Source organism: Protopterus annectens, chromosome 11.part0 (assembly GCF_019279795.1).
Source record: "Protopterus annectens isolate FY-2018-M chromosome 11.part0, PAN1.0, whole genome shotgun sequence".
In the NCBI taxonomy this organism is placed as follows: Eukaryota; Metazoa; Chordata; order Ceratodontiformes; family Protopteridae; genus Protopterus; species Protopterus annectens.
The window spans coordinates 138,519,882-138,545,802 of NC_056745.1; the positions used below are offsets into that span (position 1 = coordinate 138,519,882).

At 38.2% G+C, this 25,921-nt stretch overlaps 1 protein-coding gene across 5 annotated transcripts in view; it reads left to right on the forward strand.

Annotated features, from left to right (window-relative positions):
* LOC122815212 (voltage-dependent L-type calcium channel subunit alpha-1C-like) overlaps nucleotides 1-25,921 on the forward strand; it is a 2,602,552-nt gene that overhangs the window by 2,355,158 nt on the left and 221,473 nt on the right. For all 5 annotated transcript variants that reach the window (XM_044087523.1, XM_044087521.1, XM_044087522.1 and 2 more), the window contains one exon: nucleotides 16,078-16,196. In XM_044087523.1, coding sequence (XP_043943458.1) covers nucleotides 16,078-16,196 — 119 coding nt within the window. The remainder of the gene's footprint in view (nucleotides 1-16,077; nucleotides 16,197-25,921) is intronic.

Below are 25,921 nucleotides of genomic sequence, written 5' to 3' on the forward strand. Positions count from 1 at the left end.
AGTGTTTATCTCGCCTTTGTTCTTACATTCCCACCCTCCCACCCTTAGGAAGAACATTCAGTTTGGTGCCTGGTCTGGGGCATTCTGCTTCTGCATTGCAGTTGTTGTGTATATAGTTGACATGTATATATATGTGTATATATGTATATATATATAGACTCTTAGTTTCTGTGCATATGTGATATTGGCATGAGTGTGCTCTCTCTGACTACTGGTTTGCTTGCAAACTAGATCTGAGGTAAAGGCAGAGGGGGATTGTAGGTATTAGGTTGTCTCGAGCTTCTTCTCGATGCAGAGCTTGCAAGCGGCCGACACGGAGCCGAGGATCGGCTCCGAACCCATGTGTAAGAACAAAGGCGAGATGAACACTCCACATGGAACGTTATGGTAAGGACATAACTTCTATTTTTGTACCTTTCCTTTATATTTATCAGTGCTTCTGCCTGTGCTGATATTTTTAGTTTATTATTTGCGATAGTGCACGATAACTCCTGATCTGTTCTGATATTGTGCATTGGTTTTATCACGTCTGTCTTTCTGAGTGTTTTTCTTTATCTGTTCCCTCTTCTGTACTCTTCTAACAGTGACACTTCTTGTCTTAACTGCTTTATAGTTTTCTCTATTCGATACTTCCATGATGGCATTCAATTTCTCCCCTTCCTTTCCCTTACTGCCAAGTGTTTTTGTGATAAGACTGTATCTGTTATTAATTTAGCTGTATGGCTAGGGCTTTTTTACTGTAGGTCCTTATCTGTTGCTGCAGTGTTAACTCAGGTTGCGTAAGATTTGGTTGCCTTTAAGGTGTTATTGGGTATTTATTTTCCTATTGTTACATTCCTTAGCTCTTTGCATTTGCAGACCTTCAGCCTGTTTTTGGTCCATAACCATGCATACTTATGTAGTTTTTAGCTTTTCAGATCCCATGTATGGATCAGCCAGTAGTATTTTTCTTGCTTTTTGTTGGTGTGGTAATGGTCCCTTCCAGCTCCTTCTTTTGGAGCACTTCACTCTCATTTTTTTTCCTGTCAAACATGAGCTTGAATCTTATTTACCCCTGTTCCTCTTCTTTACTGACACCTCCATTGATGGAAGGCTAGAAACTAAAGTCCTGATTGGCTAGGACAATTTCAACAGTTTTCTCTACTGGAGTGCTATTTTTTTCCATCTTTTTTCTTTTAGTATTGGTTTTTATAGCTGTGTTATCCTGTACTGCATTAGTCAGTGTCCATTTCTTTCTTCTAGTCACTCACACATTTATTGTCTCTCAGCCTTGACTTTGATTATGTTAAAATTCATTATGTGTCTTTTTTCCAGTCCTCTTTCATAACACCCCACAGGGTTTGCTTTTCTCTCCCTTGCTGAGCATACTGGACTTATTGTTATTTTCTTGTGTTTCCATTTTATTTGTAGAACCCACACTTACTCTTAGATGTACCTTGAATGGACAACTTCTTTGCATTCTCCCTCTCTTCTTTTTGCATTCAAAACTTGCTTTACTCTTCCCCATTGACCGCTTGACCTCCTCTTTTCCAGATGGTGCTCTGGTAATATAGAGTACTGCTTAGCTTCTGCTTTTGTCTTGTATATATACAAATATACACACATAGATATATACAGGCACATGCACATCTACACATGCGCTCGCACACAGAAGTGCGCGCAAAATTTCCTAACAATGTACACTAATAAAGGGATATAACAGATATAGAACACTTGGGGGTATAGTGTGTATTAAATGAAATAGCTAGTATGCAAACTTAGCAAGTAAATTTAGCAAGCTTCTTTTTATATGGGTAGCAGATCCTCAACTCCTAAACCAAACATCATAATCAAACCGTACAAGATATTTAATTTACTGCATTTTTCCATTTACCCTATTTTTTCAAAAATTAATTATTTTCTGTTGTTTTCAGAGGGCTGTGACAGCCAAAGTCATCTAGGTTTTGTGACTCAATTTCTTCTTAAGAAATTTTCAGATGTAATTCTGAACAACTCTTGATTTATTTATATATTTATTTTTGTTATGCATCAGTTAAAGTTCCTAATGTATGTTACTAGGCAGCATTTTTGTAGTATTAGTTAAAGTTTGGTAATGCATGTTGTTGCTATAGGAGTTTTATTAGGATGTTTTTATGCAGTTTACTTATCTTTTTACTTAGTTTAATCATAGTTTTTTTTAGTAGTTAGGATCAGCTACATTTTGTTCGCAGTTCCATTTTCCATTTGTCTAGGTGCTGTCGGTCTTTTCATGCTTTTAGGTTTGTTTCCTTCCAGTAATACAGAATTGTGTTCTTGGTGGCTGATCTTATTGTTACCTTTTTACAGTCATTGAGTTTGGTTAGTGGCTTAGGCACTGAAAGAGTTGGGCAGGGGAGGATGAGAATGACTGACTATAGCCTGTCCATCTTGAGGGGAGAGAAGGGTGTAGTAGTTTGCGTCTGGCTTTGCTGCCACTGCAGGGTATAGGATAGAGGCCCTGAGTATGGAAAAGCAGTTGCTGAAACAAGGTAGGATGTGTGCTGCTGATACTAAGGCTGGTGATGGTGGTCTTTGTCCTCACATGCTTAGATGTGTACACGATGTTAGAGAATCATAGGTAGTCCCTGAGGTGATGTAGAGGTGCTCATCACTTCCAGGAGAGGGGTTAGGTCTAAAACAGAAATGCCACTATTTCTCATATCCTGGAAGATATGAAGCGGCTGAGATGAATGTTTTATGTAATTCCCTGTACAGAGACAAATAAGACAGGATGTCATAAGGCCCCAGTCTGGGGAGGTATTTCAGCCTTTCCTGGACAGTAGAGGAGGTGTACAGTCATGAGAGGTGGAACAGAAAGACTGGGTCTGAGAAGAGGTACAAAGAACCCTTATGACTGCCTGAAAGGCAGACTTCTCTGGACAGTTTTTCCCATAGTTTGCCATGTATTATGCTAATATTGGGAATGACTGGGGTGAGTGTCATGGAAGGCTTGATTACTAGCAGGTATAGGGGTAAAAGCACCTGGGGGGAAAACACTTTTTTTTACATTGCAACAAACTACTGATGTAGTCCATGTTCTCTTTTTTATTATATTCAACTTTTTTTTCTTTTTAACTAAGTCAAGATTTGGGTTTGGGTGTTGTGGAACAGTTTGTGTCTGTGTTTTAGGTTCATAGGTTCATAGGTTCATACTAGGCTATCTGCCCTAGGGCATTTATAAGCCTAGCCAGAATGTGTTTGGCTTTCACCACCCATTTTAAATTTATTTTGCTATGCCCTTTTTCGAGGTTAGTATACTGTGCCTCTGTCTAACAGTGACACAGAAGTGATACCCGGGGTAAACCTACTATCTCCCATCCACTCATCAAGATTCCACTTGAAGAGAGTCAATGAGGGACTCTGCCTAACCTGGACTGGGATTTTATTCCAGAGTGAAGGGAGCCTCTGGGTTATGAATCTGTCCCTCCAGCATGTCCTATTTATTTCAGTGCTGAGGTTCAAGTCTCTCGAGCACGTAGCTCGATGGGATTTGGATTTTCTGAGGTGCAGCATGTCCATTAATTCCAGGTTGGACATGGCTTTATACGTCAGGCACAGATCGCCTCTGAACAGGTGATATGCCACTGAGTAGAGCTGGAGTTTCTTTAACTGGGCAGCATATGGCATCTGTTTGAGCCCTTTGATCCTCTTGGTGAGGTACTTTTGGGGTCTTTCCAGTTGCTGCAGGTGTCTGGTAAGGTACATCCCAAAAGGGGCATTGTACTCAATTATGGGCCTGATGAGGGATGAGTAAAGAGGCACAATGACCTTCCCTGATCTAGATGTGAATCCCTTCATGATTAGGTGGGCTATATAAAATGTTTTTCTAACCACTTTGGCCACGTGGTTGTCAAATGAGAGATTGCTATCAACTTGGGTCCCTAGGTCCCTAATTACTTCTTCTGTACTTAATGGATTACCACCTATGTGGTAATTTGTGGGCACTTTGTTTTTGCCAAAGGGGATGACTATACACTTTTTGGCATTTAGCTTGAGGCTATGGCTCTGGCACCAGTTGTCTGTTTCTATGAGGCCCTTTTGGAGGATGCTTATGTCGGCTGGAGAGTCGATTATGGCGCCCAGTTTGCAGTCATCTGCGAACTTGGTCAGCCACAGTCCTTCCGTGTTGGCCTGTACCTCCAAGAAATATATACCGAACAAGAGAGGTCCCAGGACTGAGACTTGTGGGACAACACTTGTAACTGGTTTGGAGTCTGACATGGCTCCAGCAATTCTAACCATGTGGATTCTGTCCTTGAGCCAGTTTGCAATCCATCTAGTGACATAGGGGTTTATATTTAAGCTGGTGAGCTTATCTATAATGCCCGAGTGGGGTATTGTATTGAAGGCTTTTGCGAGGTCCAGGTAGGCTGTGTGGACCACCTTCCCCTCGTCAATGGCCTTGGTGACTGTTTCAAAGAAATCAACCAGGTTTAAGAGGCAGGATCTGCCCTTAACAAAGCCGAACTGGGTAGGATCCAGTGTCCCCAATATCTTTATTTATGAGGTCCATGATGATCCTTTCCATAGCTTTGCAGACCAAGCTAGTCAGGCTTATGGGGCGATAGTTTCCAGGATCCGTTGAGGCACCACCTTTATGGAGAGGGACCACTGTTGCTGTACGCCACTCTTTGGGCACATATCCTGTAGTAAGGCTGAGATTAAACAGTAGTTTTATGTTTGGGTTTAGCTCTTCTTGGAGTTCAATGTAGGATGCAGCCCGGGACACCGTCTGGTCCCATTGATGCTGTGTTTTTTGCTTTGGAGAGGGCGGCTCTTACCTGAGCATCTGAGATGTCAGGGGGGGCAGCACTCTGCTGGGATAGATATTTGCCCTTTGGTGGGGAGGGAGTTTGCTGAACCTGTCAGCTAGGATGTTGGCAATGTCTGTGGGTTCGGTGTATTTTTTGTCATTTTGGACTAATTCTGAGCATATCTGGGAATTACCACCCAGGTTCCTAACATAACTAAAGAAAGTCTTGTGATTATCCTTAGTGTCCTGTGCAATTTTTCTCTCGAAGCAGGCCTTAGACAATTTTATGAGTGCTAATACTGATCAGTGATGCCTTCCCTTTTTGGGGTTTTGCTCTATCATTTAGTAGCTTCCTCCTTCTATTGTATAGTTTGTTTATGGCTGGGGTCCACCAGACAGGACGTCTGCCTTTGGAGGATTGGGTCTTGGTTTTATTTGGGATCGCATGATCCATGGATTCCTGAAGGTGTTCATAGAATGCGTTTATAAAGGATTCTGCAGTCTGGGCCGTATTTTCCACAGGCCCGGGGGCTTTGAAGGATTCCACCTCGGTTTTGAGGAGTGTGAAATTTGCTTTAGAGAAGTTTTTCACTGTGGTTTTCTGGGCAGGGGGTGGGGTCGGGATGTGAATATCCAGTGAGATTAGTTTATGGTCTGATCTTACCAGTGAGGGATACACTTCTGGTCTGGAGCATAGAGTCCCCATGTTGGTGATGATCAGGTCCAGTATGTTTTCCCCTCTTGTGGGAGTGGTAACAAGTTTTGCGGAGTCAGTGTGTAAAATTTTACTTCAGTTCTTAACAAGTAGCATTAGTGTGTTTTTAGTAGGACAGATGAAGGTAATAAACTTCTCATGATACTTCACAAATGGTAATCAACTTTCAGTGTTGGCAATGGATGGTAATAAACATTTGTCTACATAGCAGACCAAATCAACATTTTCTCACACCTCTGTCAGGGTCCGTTGTTATGATAAATATGGAATACATGTGAGGAGTCCAGCGGGTACTAAGTTATATTTTACTGTAGGTTCAGTGACTTCTTTCAGCACATCTGGTAAATATGCATCTGTCAGGTGGCTCTCCAGAGTCTAATACCTTTTCTGATGCAGGGAACTCAGATGGGTCACTAAAAAAATAAATGCCTTATGGTGTACCAGTGTTTGGGGTCTACAAGAGATTCCTCCAATTCACTTTGGATAAGCACATTTACACTAGACAATGTTGATATCTGGGCTTTATACAATAGCCATAGTGTTTGTGAAAATGTTGTCTGTGATGGTCAAAACCTTGCAGAAGGAGGATTTCCATTTGTTTTTCTTGTGTCCCTATTGCATGCCTTGCTTCTGGGGTTCTTTTTGAGGAGTTCCTAATTAATATCCCTTCAGTGGTGCACCCATGATAGCAGTTCCAGAGAGTGATCGTAAATTTGGAAATATTCTGTCTCACCTTATCTCAGAAGATTGCCTTTTAGCAGTGAAGCTGGAAACTCTTCATAACCAGTTGTCAATGTCCATGAAGAAAACTCATGCAGTCATGATATTGGCATTATGATGGACTAAAGGACCCAGACCAAGACCGTACTGTTTCTTCTTCTGGACTGAATATCTGTCATAATTTTCATGGTGCCATTTCTAAAACCTAGGATGACAATGTTGAGATGGACTGTGAGGTGTAAGTGACTGCAGTTCCCGTGCCTATTTATTTGTTTGTTTGCTTGCTTTGGTAACTGGGGTAGAGTCCTGATCCACTTAGACTATTTTCAGACTTAGATTTGGGAACATTGCCTGACTAAGTCATTTGCTCAAAGTCAAACAGAAGGCAAATGTCAAACCTGTGTTGCAAGGATCTATAGTAGTAGTAGAAACTCTCCACTCTCATCTATGCTGTGCTTTTCAGATGTAGGAGGAAACTCATACTGGGTCACACACATCTCAAGAATTGTTTTTCTGCTAGAGAGAGGATACCATATCAAGCAGGTCATATTCTGACTGGTTCCCTTGACCCTAAAGGCCTTGGAGCAAAACTGCTTCCTTGCATAGACTGTACAACAAGTTTATGATTTGGTGAAACAAGACGATAATTAGTAGTGAGACATAGACAAAATCATCATGTTAGATTGTCTCATATCCCAGAGCAAGGGGCTGGTAGACTTTCTTATTTGCCTCACTCACCTTTTTTTGTAGCTGGAGATTCACGGGATGTGTTCTGAATCTTCTAAAGATAGAGCTCTGCAGAGATCTATCCACTTGCCACTCAGAAGAATGCAGTTTTCCCTTCTTCTCTCTTGGTATATGAGACTTCTGTATGTATTATCACTGATGCTATATTTCATTGCAAAGTCTAAGAATGAAAGACCAGAACTAGTTCTCATCACCCCTTGGTTTCAAGCCCTGATGTCCCTGGTACTGTGGAAAACTATCCTGGTCCAAACTATAGATACCTAATAAGTTTGTATGGAAGTCAAGATTTCCCTCTGATGAGAGAACTCCATATCCTCCAATTGGAGTTCTGAGCAGTACCCTTGGACTCACATTGGAGATAAAGATGCTCCCTACTTCCAGTACTGAGGGTGACAAGTAGCTTCACATCATGGCTTGGTTCCTGACAAAAGTTTCTTACTCATTTTGGACTTCACGGTAGGATTTTCATAAGTAATTAATGGTGCCAGAAAGCCTTCCATCCAGCTGGCCTATGTCTACTGGTGGAAGTGGGTGAAACAGGACAATGTACTGTCCCAGTCAGTCAGCATGCAGGTGATCCAGTCCAATCTCAAGCACCTGTATAATTGAACTTCATTTATTCCATTGGCAGGGTGCACATATCATCTATTTCTGCCCATCAGAGTATTACAGAGGAAAAGATTGTAGATGACCACTGGCCAGTCAAGCTGTTTCCTAAAGAACTGCGGCATCTCTGTCCTCCTTTGAAGAACACATTTTCTTCACAGGGCCTGAACTTCATGATTTATGTCCTTACCCATCATCTGCTTAAGTCCATTGGTTTAGTTGTACTGAAGTTAATATTTTGAAAGTGCTTTTTTCTGTTGACTATAGCCTCTGCTTGCATGATCTTAAACTGGAAGGCCCTCATAAGTAGGGAACTCTAATTGGACTTTCACAAGGACTGGGTTTCATTTAGGACTAACTGCATACTTCCTCATGCAAGTGGTTATTGAACTAGCAATCTAATCAGCTAAAAGTTTCTCTTGCAGTGATTGAAACCGGAACACTGCAAGCTTTTTACACTCTACATATGCATAACCAGCTCATGTTTTACCTGAAGTAGGTACATGAGTTTAGGAAGACTAAAGAGCAAATTGTTCTTCTTTACTTCAGATGGGAAAAGGTTTTGCACTTTCCAATCCCTTTACAATTGGGTTGCCAAATGCGTCATCACTTTCCTATGGACAGCTAACTGCCCTTTGGAAAATTATGTATCTAAGCCACTCCAAAGAGATGTAACTACTTATAGTGCTTACTTCAAAAATACTACTGTTACACATATTTGCACAGTGATCACTTGGTCTTCACTGCATACCTTCACCAAATATTATTGCCTTGACAAAGCCACTAATTTTCTTTGATGCAAGTGTACATCAGGACGTAGTCATTTGGTTCTTGGGCTGTTCAGCAGCACAATTTACTCTGCTGGGTTATTTTTTTAGAATTCAGCACAGTCTTAGGACCTATCAAGTAGAGACATCATTGTTATATAAAATAGTAATGCTATCAGTGTATAAGAAGACCCTTCTTAGTGGGTCAAAATTTCTTTCTGCTATTCTTCCACCTGGACTCAGCTAATAGAGTTCCCTGTATGTACTTGTATATAGTAATGCAAGTTTAAAATCATCATTAGTTTGGGGGGGATTTCCAAGATGGTTGCACACTGATGAACAGCTTAACTTCAGCTCTCCCAGTGTGAAAAAAGAAACTAAAAGAGAAGGGCCAGGAACTCTGTTACTATAAGCAAATTTAGTTACTGGCTAGTAAGTGCACTGCCTGAATGACAGCAAAGAAGAAACTAAGAGAGCCTGAAAGAAAATCAATTAGAAAAGGTAAAGCAAAAACACTGACTGTGAAGAATCCTCCAGCTGTTAAGCAAAAAACAGTTCAAGCACCAGCTTTAGTGCAAAACATGGCTTCCAGTAATCTAGAGGAAAAAATATTTCAAATATACTCAGAGCTGATTAACATAACTGAAACATTGAAGGAGTATATCAACTCAAATATCAAAAGGCTGAAAAAATAGAAAACACTTTAAATGGATATAAAGATGAGATGATAAAACTGCAAGAAAAAGCTGGCTGAGTCTGAGACTGCTCAAGAAGAAATGTTCCAAAAAAAATGGCAGAATTAGAGGATAGAACAGTTAGGGAAAAGCTGATATTTTCTGCTGTACCAGAGAAGTTAGAAAGAACAGACTATATTAATTTTATAAAGGCACAAATAAGCAGCTGGACTGGTATTCCACAGCAGGAACCGTTATTTGAAAGGGCACACCTTGTGTATTTTCCAAACCTGACCATAAGAAAGCAGCGAAGACGTATTTTAGTAAAGATGCAACTCTACCATCAGAAAACATTAATCCTGACAAAACTGTGGCAAAAGGGCAAAGTATTAAAAGATGGAGACAGTAGAGTGCTTATAAAGAATGACTATTCACTGTATAACAGGCAGAAGAGAAACACATTTCTTCCAGCAACCAGGGAATGAGGAGAGGCAGGTATGAGATTCAAGATGCTGTATGTAGTTGTCTTTAGAATGTTTTCCCTGGAGGATCAAAGTAATTTTTGATGCAAAACATGGTAAAGAGGAAAGACAAAAGTTTGTGCAACAAAAAGTGAGCCCTCAAGCAGAAAGGAATTTTGCTTTTCATTCTTCTGATAACAAAGCAAATTTAAAGACTTTGCCAGTAAAACCTTCCAAAGAAAATTGCTTAAGAGATAAAGAAAAGCACAGGAGTTGACTAGAAGAAGATGGAGAACCTTGGAATTGAACCAGAGGCTGGAGTTGGGAGATGGAGATAAACAGGAAGAAGACTAGCAACACAGAAATTAATGAGTAATATGAGACTGCAAAACATCAATGGATTTGTGAAATATGGCTGGACAAAAAAAAAAGAAAGAGTGGACTTCTGTTAACTTTGTTAAACTTATCAAGAACTGAAAATCATTTCCCTTACTTCATATCATTAATGTCTGGAAGGACACTGAGGGGGAGGGGAAGAGAAGGAAAAAGGTAACTGTAAGTAAACCAATTTATTTTCTTAACAGTATTTCTGTGAAACTTTTCATGATATAATTTGCACGTTTCATAGTATTTTTAGTTGTATGTGATAAAGATACTAAAGTAAACAAACATATTTTTTCTTTTCTGCGTTTCTTTCTTCTTTATTTTTGGTATTAAGAAATGTAGGTTTTACAAGGCAAAAAGAGAAATAATGCTAAACAAAAGCATGTTTAAGTTAATAGGCTATAATCTTGAATTGTTGGAATTGGGAATGGGGGTACAAAAATAAACAGATCATAATGTATGTAGAGCTGGTTTGTTTTCTCTTACTTTTGCATAGGTGAATGCTTGGATTAAGACAACTGACTTAATCTACTAAAAAGTTTTAAGTGGAAACAAGTAAATAATGGAACACTGAATATAATGAAAATTGTTTAATCACTTTAGCAGAAAATTTCAGCTTGCCTTTAGAAACCTTCATCTGAGGAATATATTTTCTTTTCTCTTACATTTCCATGGAAAGAAACTGATTGCAGGCCAAATAAAAGAAAGCCAAAACACTTTTTTTCATGGCTAAAATGTAATGTTTTCTGAAAGCATGCAAGTTGTTTTTCACATCTGGGAGGGGAATAAAGATTATAAAGAACAGACACAAATTAGAGTAAGAAGAAGCACAGGTAGCAACTTGATCTTAGCATGGATAACCTCAACTTTAGGTTGGTTAAAGTCACGCTTGCAGCTGTCTGTATGGGACAGTTATTCCTATTAGGAGGGTTAAACTTAATTATTTGAAGATATACATGGTTTTGTTTGTATTAAGTTAACAGGTTATGGGGGTGTTCTGGGTGTGTGTTTGTTTTTTATGTTTGAAGGTTTTCATTAAATCAAAATTATTGTAAAAAGTGACATAGGTTCCAATGCTGACAATAAGAATAAACTGTATAAAGGATCAGCTTGCCAAACATTAGTGGGTGAATGTATCGTAAAAGCTGGAAATAGATATTTAAAAAGCTGTCATATATGATGAGGGAATAATGACTTCTTATCATAATAGTGACACTTTCCATATTATCTTGGAATGTGAATGGTCTCATGGGTCTAGACAAAAAGGAAAGACTATATAATTATATAAAGAAAATAGAGTGCATATAGCAATGCTACAAAAGACACATTTTGAAAGAAATGACCATGTGAATTTGATAAAGGATTTCAGGATGGATATTCAGCAGAATATCAGGAACACATGAAAAGAAGAGTGCCTATATTAATTGCTAGAGAAGCTCATGTAGTGATAGAAGAGGGAAAGAAGATAATAATGGTAGATTTGTGGCAGTAAGGGGGCTTCTGGCAAGGGATGAGGATTATAGTATCATGCATTTATATCCCACCTAAAATACTTTTATGGAGCTTTAAAAAAAGTGCAGAGAAATAATGAGCTGTCTGCAGGGAGTATTACTTATAGGTGGGGACTGAAATTTAATTTGCTACAATAAGACTGTATCTGGAGGTCTAGAAGGGAAATATGACAAAACAGGGTAGACTTCTGAAGAAATTTATGAAAGTATTAGGTATGGAAGATGTGAATTCATTAGTAGGAAGAATTTACATATTATTTCTCTAGGTAGAGTAATTGGTGTAGACTAGACAGAAGTTATATTTCACAGGAACATGTTCATTTAATTGAGAACTTTGACACACATCCAATAACTATTTCAGATCATATGTCAGCAATTGCTAAGACAGAAATGCAGAGTAATGAAGTAAAGACGAGACACTGGCATGTCCCCACCTACCTGTTAAAAAGAGATTAATTTAATTTAAGGAATGAGTAGTGGAAATTATTCAGGAATCATTTGGAAAGATAGAAAGTACTCCAGAAGCTATAGCTAGTGAATGGAATAAAATGAAAGTGGAGTTAAAAACAGGGTAGAAATAAAAAAAATAGATATGGTTAAGGAATAGCAAGAATTATTTGGAGAAGTTGACAAAAATTAAAGCACTAATGAATAAGGGAAATATCACAGAACAAGAAGCGCAATTGCATACAGGTAAAGAGAAAATAAAGGAGTACCTGGATAATGTATATGATTTTAGAAATATTGCTATTAAGGAACTGTTTTTTGATAATAACTCCAAAGCACAAAACATTTTGGCACAATGACTTGGGCAATACAAATTAAGTAGCATCGTTGCCAAACTTAGGGAGCCTGTAACAAAAAAAATAACCAGAGATCCTGCAGAGGTATTTATTAGAGATAGTTTGGAAATTTTATGAAAATTTGTATAAAGCATAGAAATTGGGAAATCAAGAAAAAGCACAAATAGAAATATTTATGAAAGACTAAAATATGCCAAGGTTAGAGGTAGATGAGGTTCTACAATTAACAGTTAAGATAGGAGGTGATGAGATAAAAAATGGTGATGTATAACCAATCTGCATGAAAGTCTAGAGGAATAGATGGTATTCCAGAGGAAGTTTGGAAGCTATGAGGGAAGAACGTGATAAAGATCTGGTAGGTTTTGTTTAACAGTATTTTAAAAGGAGAGGGAAGCACCAACATCCTGAAAAAAGCTGTGGTGGTTAAAATATCTAAAGATGGCAAAAACCTATTAGATCCAACTTCACATAGGCCCATTTCAATTTTAAAGCATGATTATAAGTATTTATGTGTGTAATGGCTGAAAGAATGGAAAAAGTGTTGCCAACAATCATAGAGTGTGGCTTTTTGAAGGAGAGGCAAACAGTTGACATTAATAAAACAGTGATGATCCAGAGGGAAGCAGAATGCAAGAAAATACTGCTGTTGTTGATGGGTATTGATGCAAAGAAAGCATTTGACAGAGTTAACCAGGATTTTATGAGTAAGCCAGTGGAAGCATTTCCATTTCCTGATACAATAATAAGGTTAATTAAAAGGATATATGAGGGAATGGAGTAAAAAATCAAGCTGGAAGGGTTCCTGTCTGATACGTTGTGTCCAAACAGAGGACCCAGGTAGAGGTGTCCTCTTTCCTCTTTGTTATATTTAGAATCGCTAGCAAAGAAAATAGGGGAAATTCAATGAAATAACTGGTATGGTGTTCAAGAAAAGTTGGCTTTATTTGCAGATGATATTATTTTGTACCTGATGGAACCAGAAATAACATTTCAGTTTTGTGGAACATTCAGAGATAGTTCCATTTTTTTTCAGGATATAAAATTAATAAAGGTAAAACAAAGGCTATAGCAGTAAACTATGTACCCACACATGAATTGATTCAGAAGTACCCATATTTATGGGGACATGATAAAATGAATTTGTTAGGCTGGATTAAAAAGGATGCTGTTATGCCAGCTAAGGATATTTGGAAAGAGACAAAACAGATGATATTAAAAAAACTGAGAAACTAGAAGCTCTTTCCTATGGATATGGATAGCAAGACACAAGGGGTAAAAATGTTTTTCGTCCTTTTAGTTTTATACACAGGTCAGACATATTTTTATCAATCAGTTGAGAAGTTGTCGATAGTAATTTATAAAGAGTTGACGGATTTTATCTCGGAGGGGAAAAGTGAAATAAGATCAAGTGAGATAAGATGACCCTTGCAATAGAACAAGGAGGTTTAGGTTACCTGTTTTGAAGGGATATTTTAGAGCTACATAGTTAAGGTACATACATAATACAAGGAAAAGCTAAAGTTCAAAGTGTAAAGGGATAATGATGAAACAAGGGAAATTTAAGAAATAAAGAAAGAGTTGGACTTTGGAGAATAGCAGAAGTCAGGGAGAATATTATTTTCATAAAGTAGCAGAAAGTATACTATGAACTAAGCCAACATGGGAATGGAGAAGGAGATTCTGCCAATAGGAGGCTGGAATTTACTGGAGGAAGCTGGTAAAGGAACCAAGTTATTGAGAACAAATAATTAGAGAGACAGAAAGTAATAGAATGGAAAGAGGTCAAGAAGACATTTGGACTGCAGGCTAGTGATTGCCTTCCCTATCAAGGACTGACGTCAGAGTATAGGCAAAGAGAAAATAATATGGAAATCTAAACTGAACATTGGTTGAGTTTTTAGTTGAATCTAGAATAGAAGCTGCTTTTAAAAGCATATGGAATATTACTCGATAACTATAGGAATCAGTCAGAGGTGTTCAGAAGAGATAGGGAAGAAAGTTTAGATAAGCAATTCACAAAGAAGCAATGGAAGGACATATGTATGGCTCCCAAATATTCAACAAAGTCTAGAAGATTTAGGATTTTTGCTTTGAAGTGTTTACATAGGTATTTTATACTCAATGCAGATTCCAAAGAATTTTTCCTCTGGCAGATGGCAAGTGTTGGAGATGTAATAGGTAAGAGGTACCTGGGAGCATATGTTTTCAGAGTGTAATCAGTTGGCAGACTTTAAAAATTCCGTACAGAGTACTCTGTTAGGAGTACAGGCAAGCAAATGAGTGTAACTAAGGAAATTATTTTTTTGAGCTGGGATACATAATCTGAATTGCCCAGATATGGTAAGGTCTTGTTAAGTTGAATTCTGTTGACTGCCAAAAAAAAAACACTTGCTAGAAAATGGAGATCAAAATCTAAATCAACCATACCTGAAGTAAAGAAAGTTGTAATAGAGATAAAAGAACAGGAATGGGTAAGCTTTAGGAAAAGGGTAGGAATACATTACATAGAAAAAAATTAATTTGTGGGAAAAATACAGGCAAAAAATGTTTTGGAGTAGGAATGACGTTTATTAAAAGGCAGTAACTGAAAATTTATGTAATGCTGGATTGATTATATTGTATAGAAAATTATATGTAATGTATAACGTTTGTAAATGTGACTGAATAAAAGCAGAGGATGTGGAACACACAGATCTGATGAAGTCTGGCTAGTTTTTGCAGACGAAAGTGCTTATTTGGTATAAAATAAACATGATTTGTGTGTTCCACATCCTCTGCTTTTATTCAGTACTATTTATTTTTTTCTTTTTTTTCTTTTATTCGTTGCGTTTGTAAATGTGAACTTAACATGGTTTGATTACGTTTTTTATAAATGTAGCTTTGCCTGTGTCACGTGATAATCCAATAAACGTGTTTTTTTAAATACTTCTTGATTTGCATAAATTATGCTTACTAGCAGTTGATTCAAAGGTTATGTTATGTTTTTGTAGTCAGTGTATATTGTTATGACATATGTCAGCACTAACATTCTAAGAAAGCAATGCCAGATTGTGATTGTCAAGAAAGGGCAAACCCAATCATAGGCAGTATTGTAAAAGACCATAAACAAAGTGGATGCTTCAAGCATCTGTATTGTGTGCTAGAAAGCTGCTATACATGAGATGTAACATTTATTGCTGTTGCTACTGTTTTAGCAAGAAGCACAAGAAAAGAGTCAATCATAAGGAGTGACTTCCCAGAGAAGGAAGGCATAGTAAGTTTGCAGCCATCTCTCAGACTGTTTATAAAAAATAGACTGAGGTTGTTCAATGACTAAGACTATGTACCACTTCATTTTATTTTTTTTTTCTGGGAAGGCTTGGGCATACCTGAGATATTTATGTAATTTTCTATTATCTCATTCTATTTGTTGCATAATATATGATACTATATAATAAAAATGGCCAGTGCTATTGAGAATTTGGAACTTCTGCCATGAGCAATTAATTACCGGTTGAATGTTATATTTTCTCCTGTTGCTGAATGATGCTTCTCCACAGTGGATTGTTTGAACATAGGGTACCTATCAGCCAAACATTGTTAGGGGATTTATGTTTTATGTAGTGTTTTAAGAAGCAGCTTTTAATTAAGTAAATTAAAAAGGCATTTGTAGTGTAGTTAAACCATTGTCATAACTCAGCTTTTTCTCCAGAGCTTTAGCTTCTTACTTGTTACACCCAACAGGAAAGCCAACTTTTACAAAGGATAATACATGAATGTGCCTGTTATTTATATTGGTGACACTTCATAGAACATATGTTATAACTTCAGCCATATGTTCATTAAGCATTTGACTAGACTTCTTGGGGAAGGGAACACGTTTTCAAATGTTGCTAGTAGCAAGATCTGATTTTTCAGTCCATCTGTGTTTTGTTTCAGGCTTGCATACCTAGATGAAGAAAACAAACAGCTAACACCGTTGGAAGACAGCCAACATAATGGCAAGGACAGGATACAACATTCACCTAGAAGAACTTATTTCTGTGCAGCATCACTAGGTAACTGTCCTAAGACAATCTCTGAAAAAGTCATACTTGTTTGTAGTAAATCACTGTGAAGTACAGCACACCAATAGTGGTCATTTTAATTAGTGTTTTATATCTGCAACAGTAGATTAACTTTTGTAAGTAGATGATGCTGTCTGACAAAATTAGCATGGTGAAACTTTAGTCAACATAACCACAGTATGGAAGAAACATTTTGAGACCTATGTCATTCGTATGCTTACCCAATATACAGCTGCTTTTAACTGCAAACAAAAACATATTACTTTTGATTTGAAATGTACATTTTTTTCATATCACTGTATCTCAATGTGTTTTAGTTCACGACATAAGTCCTTGTGTTTTGAGAGGCAAAGCATTTCACCCTTTTCTCCACTTCTTAATCTGTCCATAATATTAACAGAAATTGAGAGAGTTCATGCTTTAGAACTCTGTTAGAAGCTTGACCATAAACCAGTGGTGCAAATCTAAACTACTAGAATTTTTTCCTAAGCTTGTTCTGTTGGAGTCTCCATGTACTGCCAGTAGCTGTGGGTTGTGAGAATTTACATAGCAATTTAACACTGCTGCCTCTAGAGACAGTAGACGACAGAGTGCATTGTTCTTCTGGAGGAGAATGGGAGAATGCAGACTGCTAGTAAAGTAAGCAGCACAGATCAAACATTAGCACAGGGTAGCAATGTTGCATTTTTATATTGCTGTAAGTTTCACAATGCTGCCTTCAGTTGATAATCCATTTCACATTGCAAGTTGACAGATCTACTTATTTGGTAAACTGTACTTGTGAATTCAGAGATGATGGGGACAGCATAAAAATAACATTGGGAACAAATTCCACAAATGAGTACAATTCATAGTTATATACAGTATTACTGCTTCTTTTCTTTAACATCAGGTTTCTCACTGTTTAGTGTACTGTCCTCCTCTTCTTCAGAATCTAATGGCTGTGGAAGAGTTAAACAGCTTATATGCAAGTCTTTGTTAAAACCACTTTTATTTTTTCAGACTGTAATGAAAAGGCTGAGTTCATCAAATCAATGCAATGTCTGTGGTCTGAAAAAAGAATGCAGTACCTTGTAGTAACTTGAGAAATGAACACAAACAAAATAAATATAAAGTCTCTGGGTCTGGTCTGCACCCAGGCAAGAGAGGAGTATCACATTTTTCCTCTTACAAACAGTCTTTGGTAGAAGCATATCTTCTCTACAGCCAATGCTCTGGACCTCCAGAACTCTTTTAACAACTCCTGACTCCTCTGGTTCCTTTCTGAGACATGATTTCTGATTTGGCATATATAGCCCTTTCATGTCATAGACTTTCACTGAAGCTAATTTGCCAGTGGTGTTCTTCAGAAGATGTCAGCGTACTGACAAAAGTGCTAAACCACGTTTATTTGTTTTATATTAAAAGTGTTTTGGAGTTTTTTAAGTTTATTTTGTTTTTTTTCTTTTTCCTGCTATTGGACTGCCAAGTGCCATTTTTATCTATGTACTTTACTATTAACCATTTTCTAAAGATCACACTTTCTGTTCTTTTATCTTTGTTACAATATTCACTACTTCAAGTATAGTTTGTGTAGATTTTAATTTCCATTTTCTAGTAATTGCTTTTTGGCAGCCACCAGAATTAAACTTAACAAGGCATTACTATGTCTGGCCAATTCAGATCCTGAATCCCAGCTAAAAAAAAAATATTTCCTTAGTTGCACTCATTTTCCTCCCAGTATTCCTGACAGAGTACTGTGTAGGGAATTTTTAAAGTCTGTCAACTTATAGCATTCCCAAAATATATGTTCCCAGTTACCTCTTTCTTACCCATTACACCTCCAACAATTGCCATCTACCTGAGGAAAAATTCTTTGGAGTCTATCTGGGGTATAAAAGTATCTATGCAAACACCTCCAGGCAAAAATCCCAAATCTTCTGGGAGAGCCATACATTTGTTCTCCCACTATTTTGTGAGTTGCATATCTAATATGTCTCTTCCCAATCTTTTCTGACCTCTTCTGATTAATTCCTGTAGTTATCTTGCAATATTTTATATGCCCTACTTATTTTTTTCCAAACACATTTATTGAATTATCAGTTGTGACACAGGCAAATTTGCATTCACATAAAAGTAATCAAACTATATTAACATAACAAACATTATACTTCACATATATCACTATATATCAAATAACCTAAGCAGTATTACATAAAATATTCAATTCCTGCCTTTTTGAACAAAACACATCCCATCACTTACTACATAGGCAATCATACATTTATATAAATGAAAACAAACCACTCCAACGCAATCCTAGTTGTAAGCATTTTACATTACAGACCATACATCAGCTTGTTTTCTAGGTTCAATTAAAAACTCATCCAGTGCAGGTCTTTCGTTTAGGATTCCCCTATGTCTTTCTCTTTGTCTATACTCTGATTTCAATCCCTGATAGGGAAGGCAGTCACTAGCCTGCAATCTAAATGTCTTCTTGGCCTCTTCCCATTCTGTTACCTTTCCTTGTCTAATTATTTGTGCCTAGTATCTTGTTTCCTTTCCTAGCTTCCTTGAGCAAGTATCAGTTTAATTTTGTCACAGAGTTGTACCGATTAATGTAAACACATACTAGCTCAATATGATACATTCCAGGATGAGGATTATATCAATGTGAGTGAGTTTTGTTTTACAGTTCGCACAGAATTATACAGCTATAACTGAAATGATACAAGGAAATAAAAAGGTCAACACTTAATTGACAGTATTTAATCATTTTCCCTAGAAGGATGTTTTCCAATGGCAAATCATTACTATCTATGTTTTCCTTTAGTGTTTGCTGCATGGCTTTATACATGCCTCAACCAGTGTAAGAGCCAAACATACGTTTAGTAGTGCTACGATTTTGAGACTTTACATCACTTAGTTTCTGTATAACCTCAATAGTTCCCTGTCACTTGCCTAAAAAAATGCTCTTGGAAGAGAGGACTAAGACTGATACTTGGTCTGTAACCTGAAACTCTCTATTCTGCCATATGTTTATCATCCCCACTACTTCACCAAAGTAACACAGTACTGGCCATCTTTCAAAAGCCGAGGCACCCTCCCTCTCTCTTCTTGTGATAGCTAATTGGCTGAGCATCTTCTGAGAGGGAAGCCTTCAGCTGCCACAGGAAGTGAGTGTTCAGTCTTTTTCTATTATCGACAGACGAAAGTCCTCTGACTCTTACAGGATCCTGTGCTGATTTTTCTGTCATACTGCTCAGATAAGCCCCATTTGGGAACCCTCTTCCTCTTCCTATCATTTTATTATTAGATGTATTATTCTGTGTTTATTTTTATGTTTATTTAGAAATATTTATTTCAGTCTTTTATTTCTTAGCGTTTACAGTAATTCCTATTGGAATTTCTACTTGTAGAAGTGCTTATTTGGCATCTATCTTTCACAAATGCTTATTTTTACTGTTTCTGAGAAATTGGTCAATACTTCTCAGAAAAGTGCATTAAGTATTTGTGCTGTTAGACAGTAAAGGCTGCCTTTTGCAGTCAGAACTGCAAATTAGTCACGCCTGTCTTTACTGTTGTTACTTTATTTTCATCTTTTTTCCAGGAAAGCATTGCAGAACTTAGATTTTTTTCAGCATCTATGCATTGTTTGCTATATGTGTGACTCTGCTCTGTGTGTTTTTAACATTGGATCACAATTTTACTCCATATAAACTTATCTGAATATACTGTAAAGATTTTTGCTCTCTATCTCTGTCAAGAAAATATAGTTAAAATTCCTATTAAACATTATTTTATTGCAGTGTAACATGGTTAAAGTGTATGGAGGTAGTTTTTAACACTGGTTTGGCTCAGTGGTTGCTTTGGTGTTTGGACTTTGTCTACTGGAAAAAACAACAGGATATTAAAGCAGATTCCGCAACCTGCTGACTCTTCCAGTCCCTGTTCTTTGATAAAGCTTAAAAAAATCACCCTTGCAGCTTTAAAAAATAACCCACTCAACTGTTTTCCCTGTTCTGCTTCCTAGCTTTCTATACTGTTTTTGTTTCACTTTGCAAACCAACTTGAAAAACCTGTAGCTGGCTCTGAAATTATGATGTTGCATCTGCCATCTGCTCTTGCTCTAGCTATCGGGATGTTTCCTCCCCCAAAGTGATGTAATCCCCGCCTGATTTGCATGCTGTATAGAAGAGCCAGTGCTCCTCCCACATTGTGATGTGAGACCTGCCTTACCCAGCCCACTCAACCTAATAAAATCCATGTGGTGTGCGGAACTCCTTTTCATTGTACGTGTATCCTGTCGACTGCATTTGTTTGAGGGACTACTGAAAAGTTTGGATTGCCTGCATTTTCATCTGCATTCTTTGCTTCATTGGTAAGAGAAGTCTTCCTAGTGAATTAAAAATGTAATTCTACACACAGCCCCTGTTTGAATGCACTTCTAGCCCTATTTTGTGCTGCCTGATATAGTTTGACTCTCTTCTGAACAGGAATACTCTCTTCCTCCCTATGAGGATTCTGCTGCTGAAGAATCTATCCCTTCAGCCTCTCCTCCTGAGGATTATTCTTTTGGGGAAACCATGCATACCATGAGGGAGCACTTCCAATGGGAGAGCCAAAACTACTCAGAATCTAAGAAAAGGCTCAGAGACTTTCCTTTACTACCTCAGCACAGGCCTCTTGCTATCCCCCCTGTTTTAGACATTGTAGATGTATTTTCAGAGTCCGGCCTGTCTCCTGACTCTACCCCCTGCACCTGTTAAGCCAGACAGATACTGCAGGGTTCCAGATTCACATAAATTTCTTTATAAAAACCCTGCTGTTGACCCAGAAACTATTTCTCAGGGTTCCAAAGGGGTCAAGGCTTCCACTGCAAAAAACCCTATTCCCTCTGATAGGGATTCAAGGGCACTGGACAGATGGGGGAAAAAGGTTTACACTTCAGCTACCTTGGCTGAGAGGGCTTTAAATTGTCAATTTCATATGCTTAAATATCAGCAATACTTACTGTCACTGCTTAAACAGAAAATATTAACAAATTCTGAATGTGCAGAAAACAAGGAAATGCAGGATTTATTGCATGCAACTGAACAAGTGGGAAGGTATACTTTGCAATGTGGTTTTGATTCTCTGGAGGCCTCTTGCAGGGCCGCTGTTATGGGTTCTGTCATTAGGAGTCATGCTTGGTTAAAGGAACAGAATCTGCCTGATCATGTTAAAGCAAAATTATTAGATGCTCCATTACAGTATGATACTTTGGTGTTAAAGCAGAGGAGGTGTTGAAGAAAAGGGAGGACAAAGCAAAATCTATGCAGACAGTTAAGTATTTCTTACAGGTGCAGCCACCCAGATTTAGCAGGAACTGGCCCACAAAGAATTGGTCCTTTCCAGTGTCAGACAGGCCACAAAGAGGCAGATACAGACGCCCCAGAGGCAGATCCCAGCTCCAAGGCTCATACAGGCCTAAACAATGTGGTGCTTCTACCTCCAAAAGCAGAGAAGACAAATCACAGCTATACAGGAAACAGTCCCAATGACTTTCCTCTGCCAGCACCAAACACTTTTCTTTTGGCAGCCCCCTTAGGGGGAAAACTAGCACTTTTTTCACAAAATTGGCACATGATCACCCAGGACAAATGGGTCTTGAATATAGTCTCAGGGCTACAGGTTCCACTTTCACACCCTGCCAAGGGCAAAAGGTATGCCAGACCTGCCATACAATCAATGGGAAGAGGCACAAAAGCAAGTTTCATCCCTCATGGACATGAGGGCCATTGAGCGAGTACCACAGCAAGAGCAGGGACAAGGATTTTACTTGAGACTTTTCTTGGTACCCAGAAAGGACAAAGCCTGGAGACCAATACTGGACCTATCTATTCTAAACACATTTCTGGACATTCCAAAATTCAAAATGTTGACTCTGCAGCAGCTTCTGCCCATGTTGGGCAAGAAGGCTTGGCTTGTAACTTTGGACCTAAAAGAGGCATACCTGCATGTCCCAATCAAACAATCTTGCAGAAGATACCTCAGATTCATAGCTGGCTCAACGTACTACCAATTCTCTGCACTGCCCTTTGGCTTATCTACTGTGCCCAGGGTCTTCACAAAATGCCTGGCACCAGTAATTGTATTTTGCAGACAAAGAGGAATTCAAATATATCCTTACTTGGACAACTGCCTTATTCAAGCAGAGAACAAGGACATTCTACTAAAGAATCTGGCGTTTGTAAAAAGATTACTAATTTGCCTAGGGTACACAGTAAACGAAAATAAATCAAAACTAGTACCCTCTCAAGAGATAATATTCCTGGGTGCAAGCTTAAATACAACTGCCCAGATGGCTTATCTCATGCCAGACAAACAAAGGCAACTGACTTCTTACTTCAAAATGTTGGCAACAAAGACCGAGTTATCTGCAAGAAAAATTCTGCAGGCTTTGGGCTTCATGGCATCCTGCATCCTGCTAATTCCATATGCCAGACTGCATATGAGGAAACTACAATGGTATCTAAAAAAGTCCTTGTAGTAAAAAAGAAGACGCTGATGGCTGTAATCTCCAAAAAGGCCTTTACTAGTGCAAAACACAAGCGCTTTCACAAATGAGCTTCTTCAGGTGTACATTAAGCACTACAGAAACACACCCTTTATACCATCACACATAATCACCTGATCAAAGTTCATAATTACAAAAACTATAAAAACCAAAAAATATATATATATAATGACTTCTCAAATACATATATAAAATACATTCATACTAAAAAGTATATAAACACATTTAATACATATAAAAACATCATGTTAATATTCAAAAAATTATCTTTTCAACGGCCTCCTTTTCAATCTGGGTCTTAAAGGGATACATTCATTAAGCCCATGCCCCTCACTGCTCCTCAATTTTATAATCCATGTAGCTTCCAAATTTTCAGTCCTATTACAGACATCACCTTGTCTAAGGCTCTCATGAAGTAAACCAATGACTCTGAAGCTAAAAACATGAGATGTATCTGTACTAGCTACATGCTTGGCAAGTGCATTCGTATTACTACCTTTCCTGATGTTGTAAACATGTTCTCTAATGCGTTCTCTGAGGTGTCTATCTGTCTTGCCAACATAAAACTTTGCACAGACCCTGCAGCTAGCTAGATAAACAACATGTCTGCTACCACATGATGCTGAAACCTGAAAAGTATAGTGCTTGCCCTGGTCTGGATGATGGAATGACAGACCACTATCTATAAAACTGCACCAACTACATGATCTACATTGAATAGTACCAGTGTACTCTCCATCTAGCCTAACATCCTTAGGATAACACAATCTCCTCTTATAGATTTGTCATTCCTGTAACTGATTCTCGGTACAGTATCAACTATACCAGCTATGGTGCTATCTGTCAATAGAACCTGCCAGTGTTTCCTGATGATATCAATATATCTATTCACATCAGCTGTATACTTCAGGGACACTCTTAGCCTGGTATGTGCAGACTTACTCTCCGGACATTGTAATAGCTGTCTTTTCTTAGAAAAATAGGGTCTAGCCTCTGCACCTCGCTTACTAGCAGCTAATGGTATGTTCCTAGCTAAAGTCTTGTAATCATAACCTCGCTTACTCAAAAATCCAGTCACTCTATCCAGCTCATTCAAATAAATAGTATGAATGTATTTTATGTATGTATTTGAGAAGTCATTATATATATATTTTTTGGTTTTTATAGTTTTTGTAATTATGAACTTTTGATCAGGTGATTATGTGTGTTGGTATAAAGGGTGTGTTTCTGTAGTGCTGAATGTACACCTGAAGAAGCTCATTTGTGAAAGCGCTTGTGTAGTGCACTGGTAAAGGCCTTTTTGGAGATTACAGCCATCAGCGTCTTCTTTTTTACTACAAGGACTTTATTTCTAGAGATGTTTTGGTGTGTATATGCTAGCAGTTGCTGTTTTTATTTTACCTTGGTATCTAAAAAGTGTTTGGACTCAACGCTGCCACAGCCTGGAAACATTAATTACCCTTATTCACTGCCTGCAACAGGAGTTTTGATGGTTGGCACAGGCCTGTCACCACAGCAAGGGACAGCCATTCACTTTACCCACAGACAGGCAGGCACTAACAACGGATGAATCAGATTATGCCTGGGGGGCCCACATGGCAGAAAAATGTATTCAGGGCACATAGCCCGCAAGCCAGATGCATTTTCATATCAATCAAAAAGAGATGCTAGCTGTTCAACAATGCAGCACAACAATGCAGAAACACTAAGACATAATCAGGTAAACAAAGCAATACTGTCTCACAGTGAAAATAGGCTTGACAATCAACTTTGCCCTTGAAACTCACATTCATTGAAACAACATTGAAACCCACACCACATCCAAAGAAAATGCATCTGGCCAGTGGTGGATAAAGATTACCTTTGGGCTGTTTTCAAATCATTGGCCCCTTGCACACAAAACAAGAAACATACATGTGTTCTTTTCTTTATACACCTTCCTGACTTTATTAAATTATATTCCTTGCATAATACAACACACGTTAGAGCGCATTTTAAATTTATTGTTTGAACATTTTACCAGCAATCTGTACTGTAGCCAATGAAACAAAACACATGAACCAATAATGACAAAACTGCCCAATTCAGAACTTTTCCATCATAAAAGTCTGCTTCCACACCCACACTATAAATAGAATGACAGTAGTGTAAGTCATAGGCATCTTGCACAGCATCTCACACTTATTTTCAATTTCATTTTTTTTGGGGGGGGGGGACAAAAGGTCAAAAACCAGGGACACATTTTAAACATTGCTTGTATAATTTTGTAAAGTTGATAGAATAAAATGTTGTGCTACCAACATGCATTTTACTGGCAGGTTTTGAACCCAGGACTCTATGCACTACAGTCAGAACAACATACCACTATGCCAAATCAGCAGCTGCCTGAAAAATAGGAAGACTGAAACTTAATAGCCATCATTTAGTGAATTCATTTCTCACTTCTCAACATAGCTCTTAACCTCAACACAAAAAAAATGGGCAAACAACAAAGCCAATAATGGGGGAATACAAATTCAGTTCTCACTTCTCATTCACCATATCTCTGAACTGTTAGCACAAAAACAATAATGGGGGAATACAAATTGTGTGCTCACTTCTCATCATAGCTCTCTCAACTCTTAGTACAAAAAAAATCTGGACAAAGCTCAGAGCATAACTTTCAACTGTTAGAGAAAAAAAATGTTCTCACTTCTTATCATAGCTCTCAACTCACCCAGAAATGGTGATGGCTAGGGATAGTAGGCTCTTTTTACCCTGTACCAAAGGTACAGGGTTTGAGCCTGAATACCTCTAGCCACCAAGTGTATTATATGGGGGCATTTTCACACACACACACACACACTGGTTCTTTATCCTGAGTAGTTATTCCTCTCGGCTCGGCGAACTGCTGTTTCAGCTTCCTGGCCTGCACAAGCTCTTCTATTCCCCATTCCCGCTGTTTCAGCGTGGCCTGCCAGCTTGCAATTCAGCCAGCCAGAAATTATGACGCAAGCTCCTTGAGCTCAATTCCTACTGGCTGGTAGCCTGACGAAGCTGACGTCATTGCGCACGTGATGATGTCAGCTCTAAATTTGACAGGAGGAGTGCAACAAAAAGTGTCCCACTGTAAGGGGGGAAAGGCTGACAAGAAAACAGTACATTACTCTGGTCACCTGCTGTGAGCTGTCAATCACAT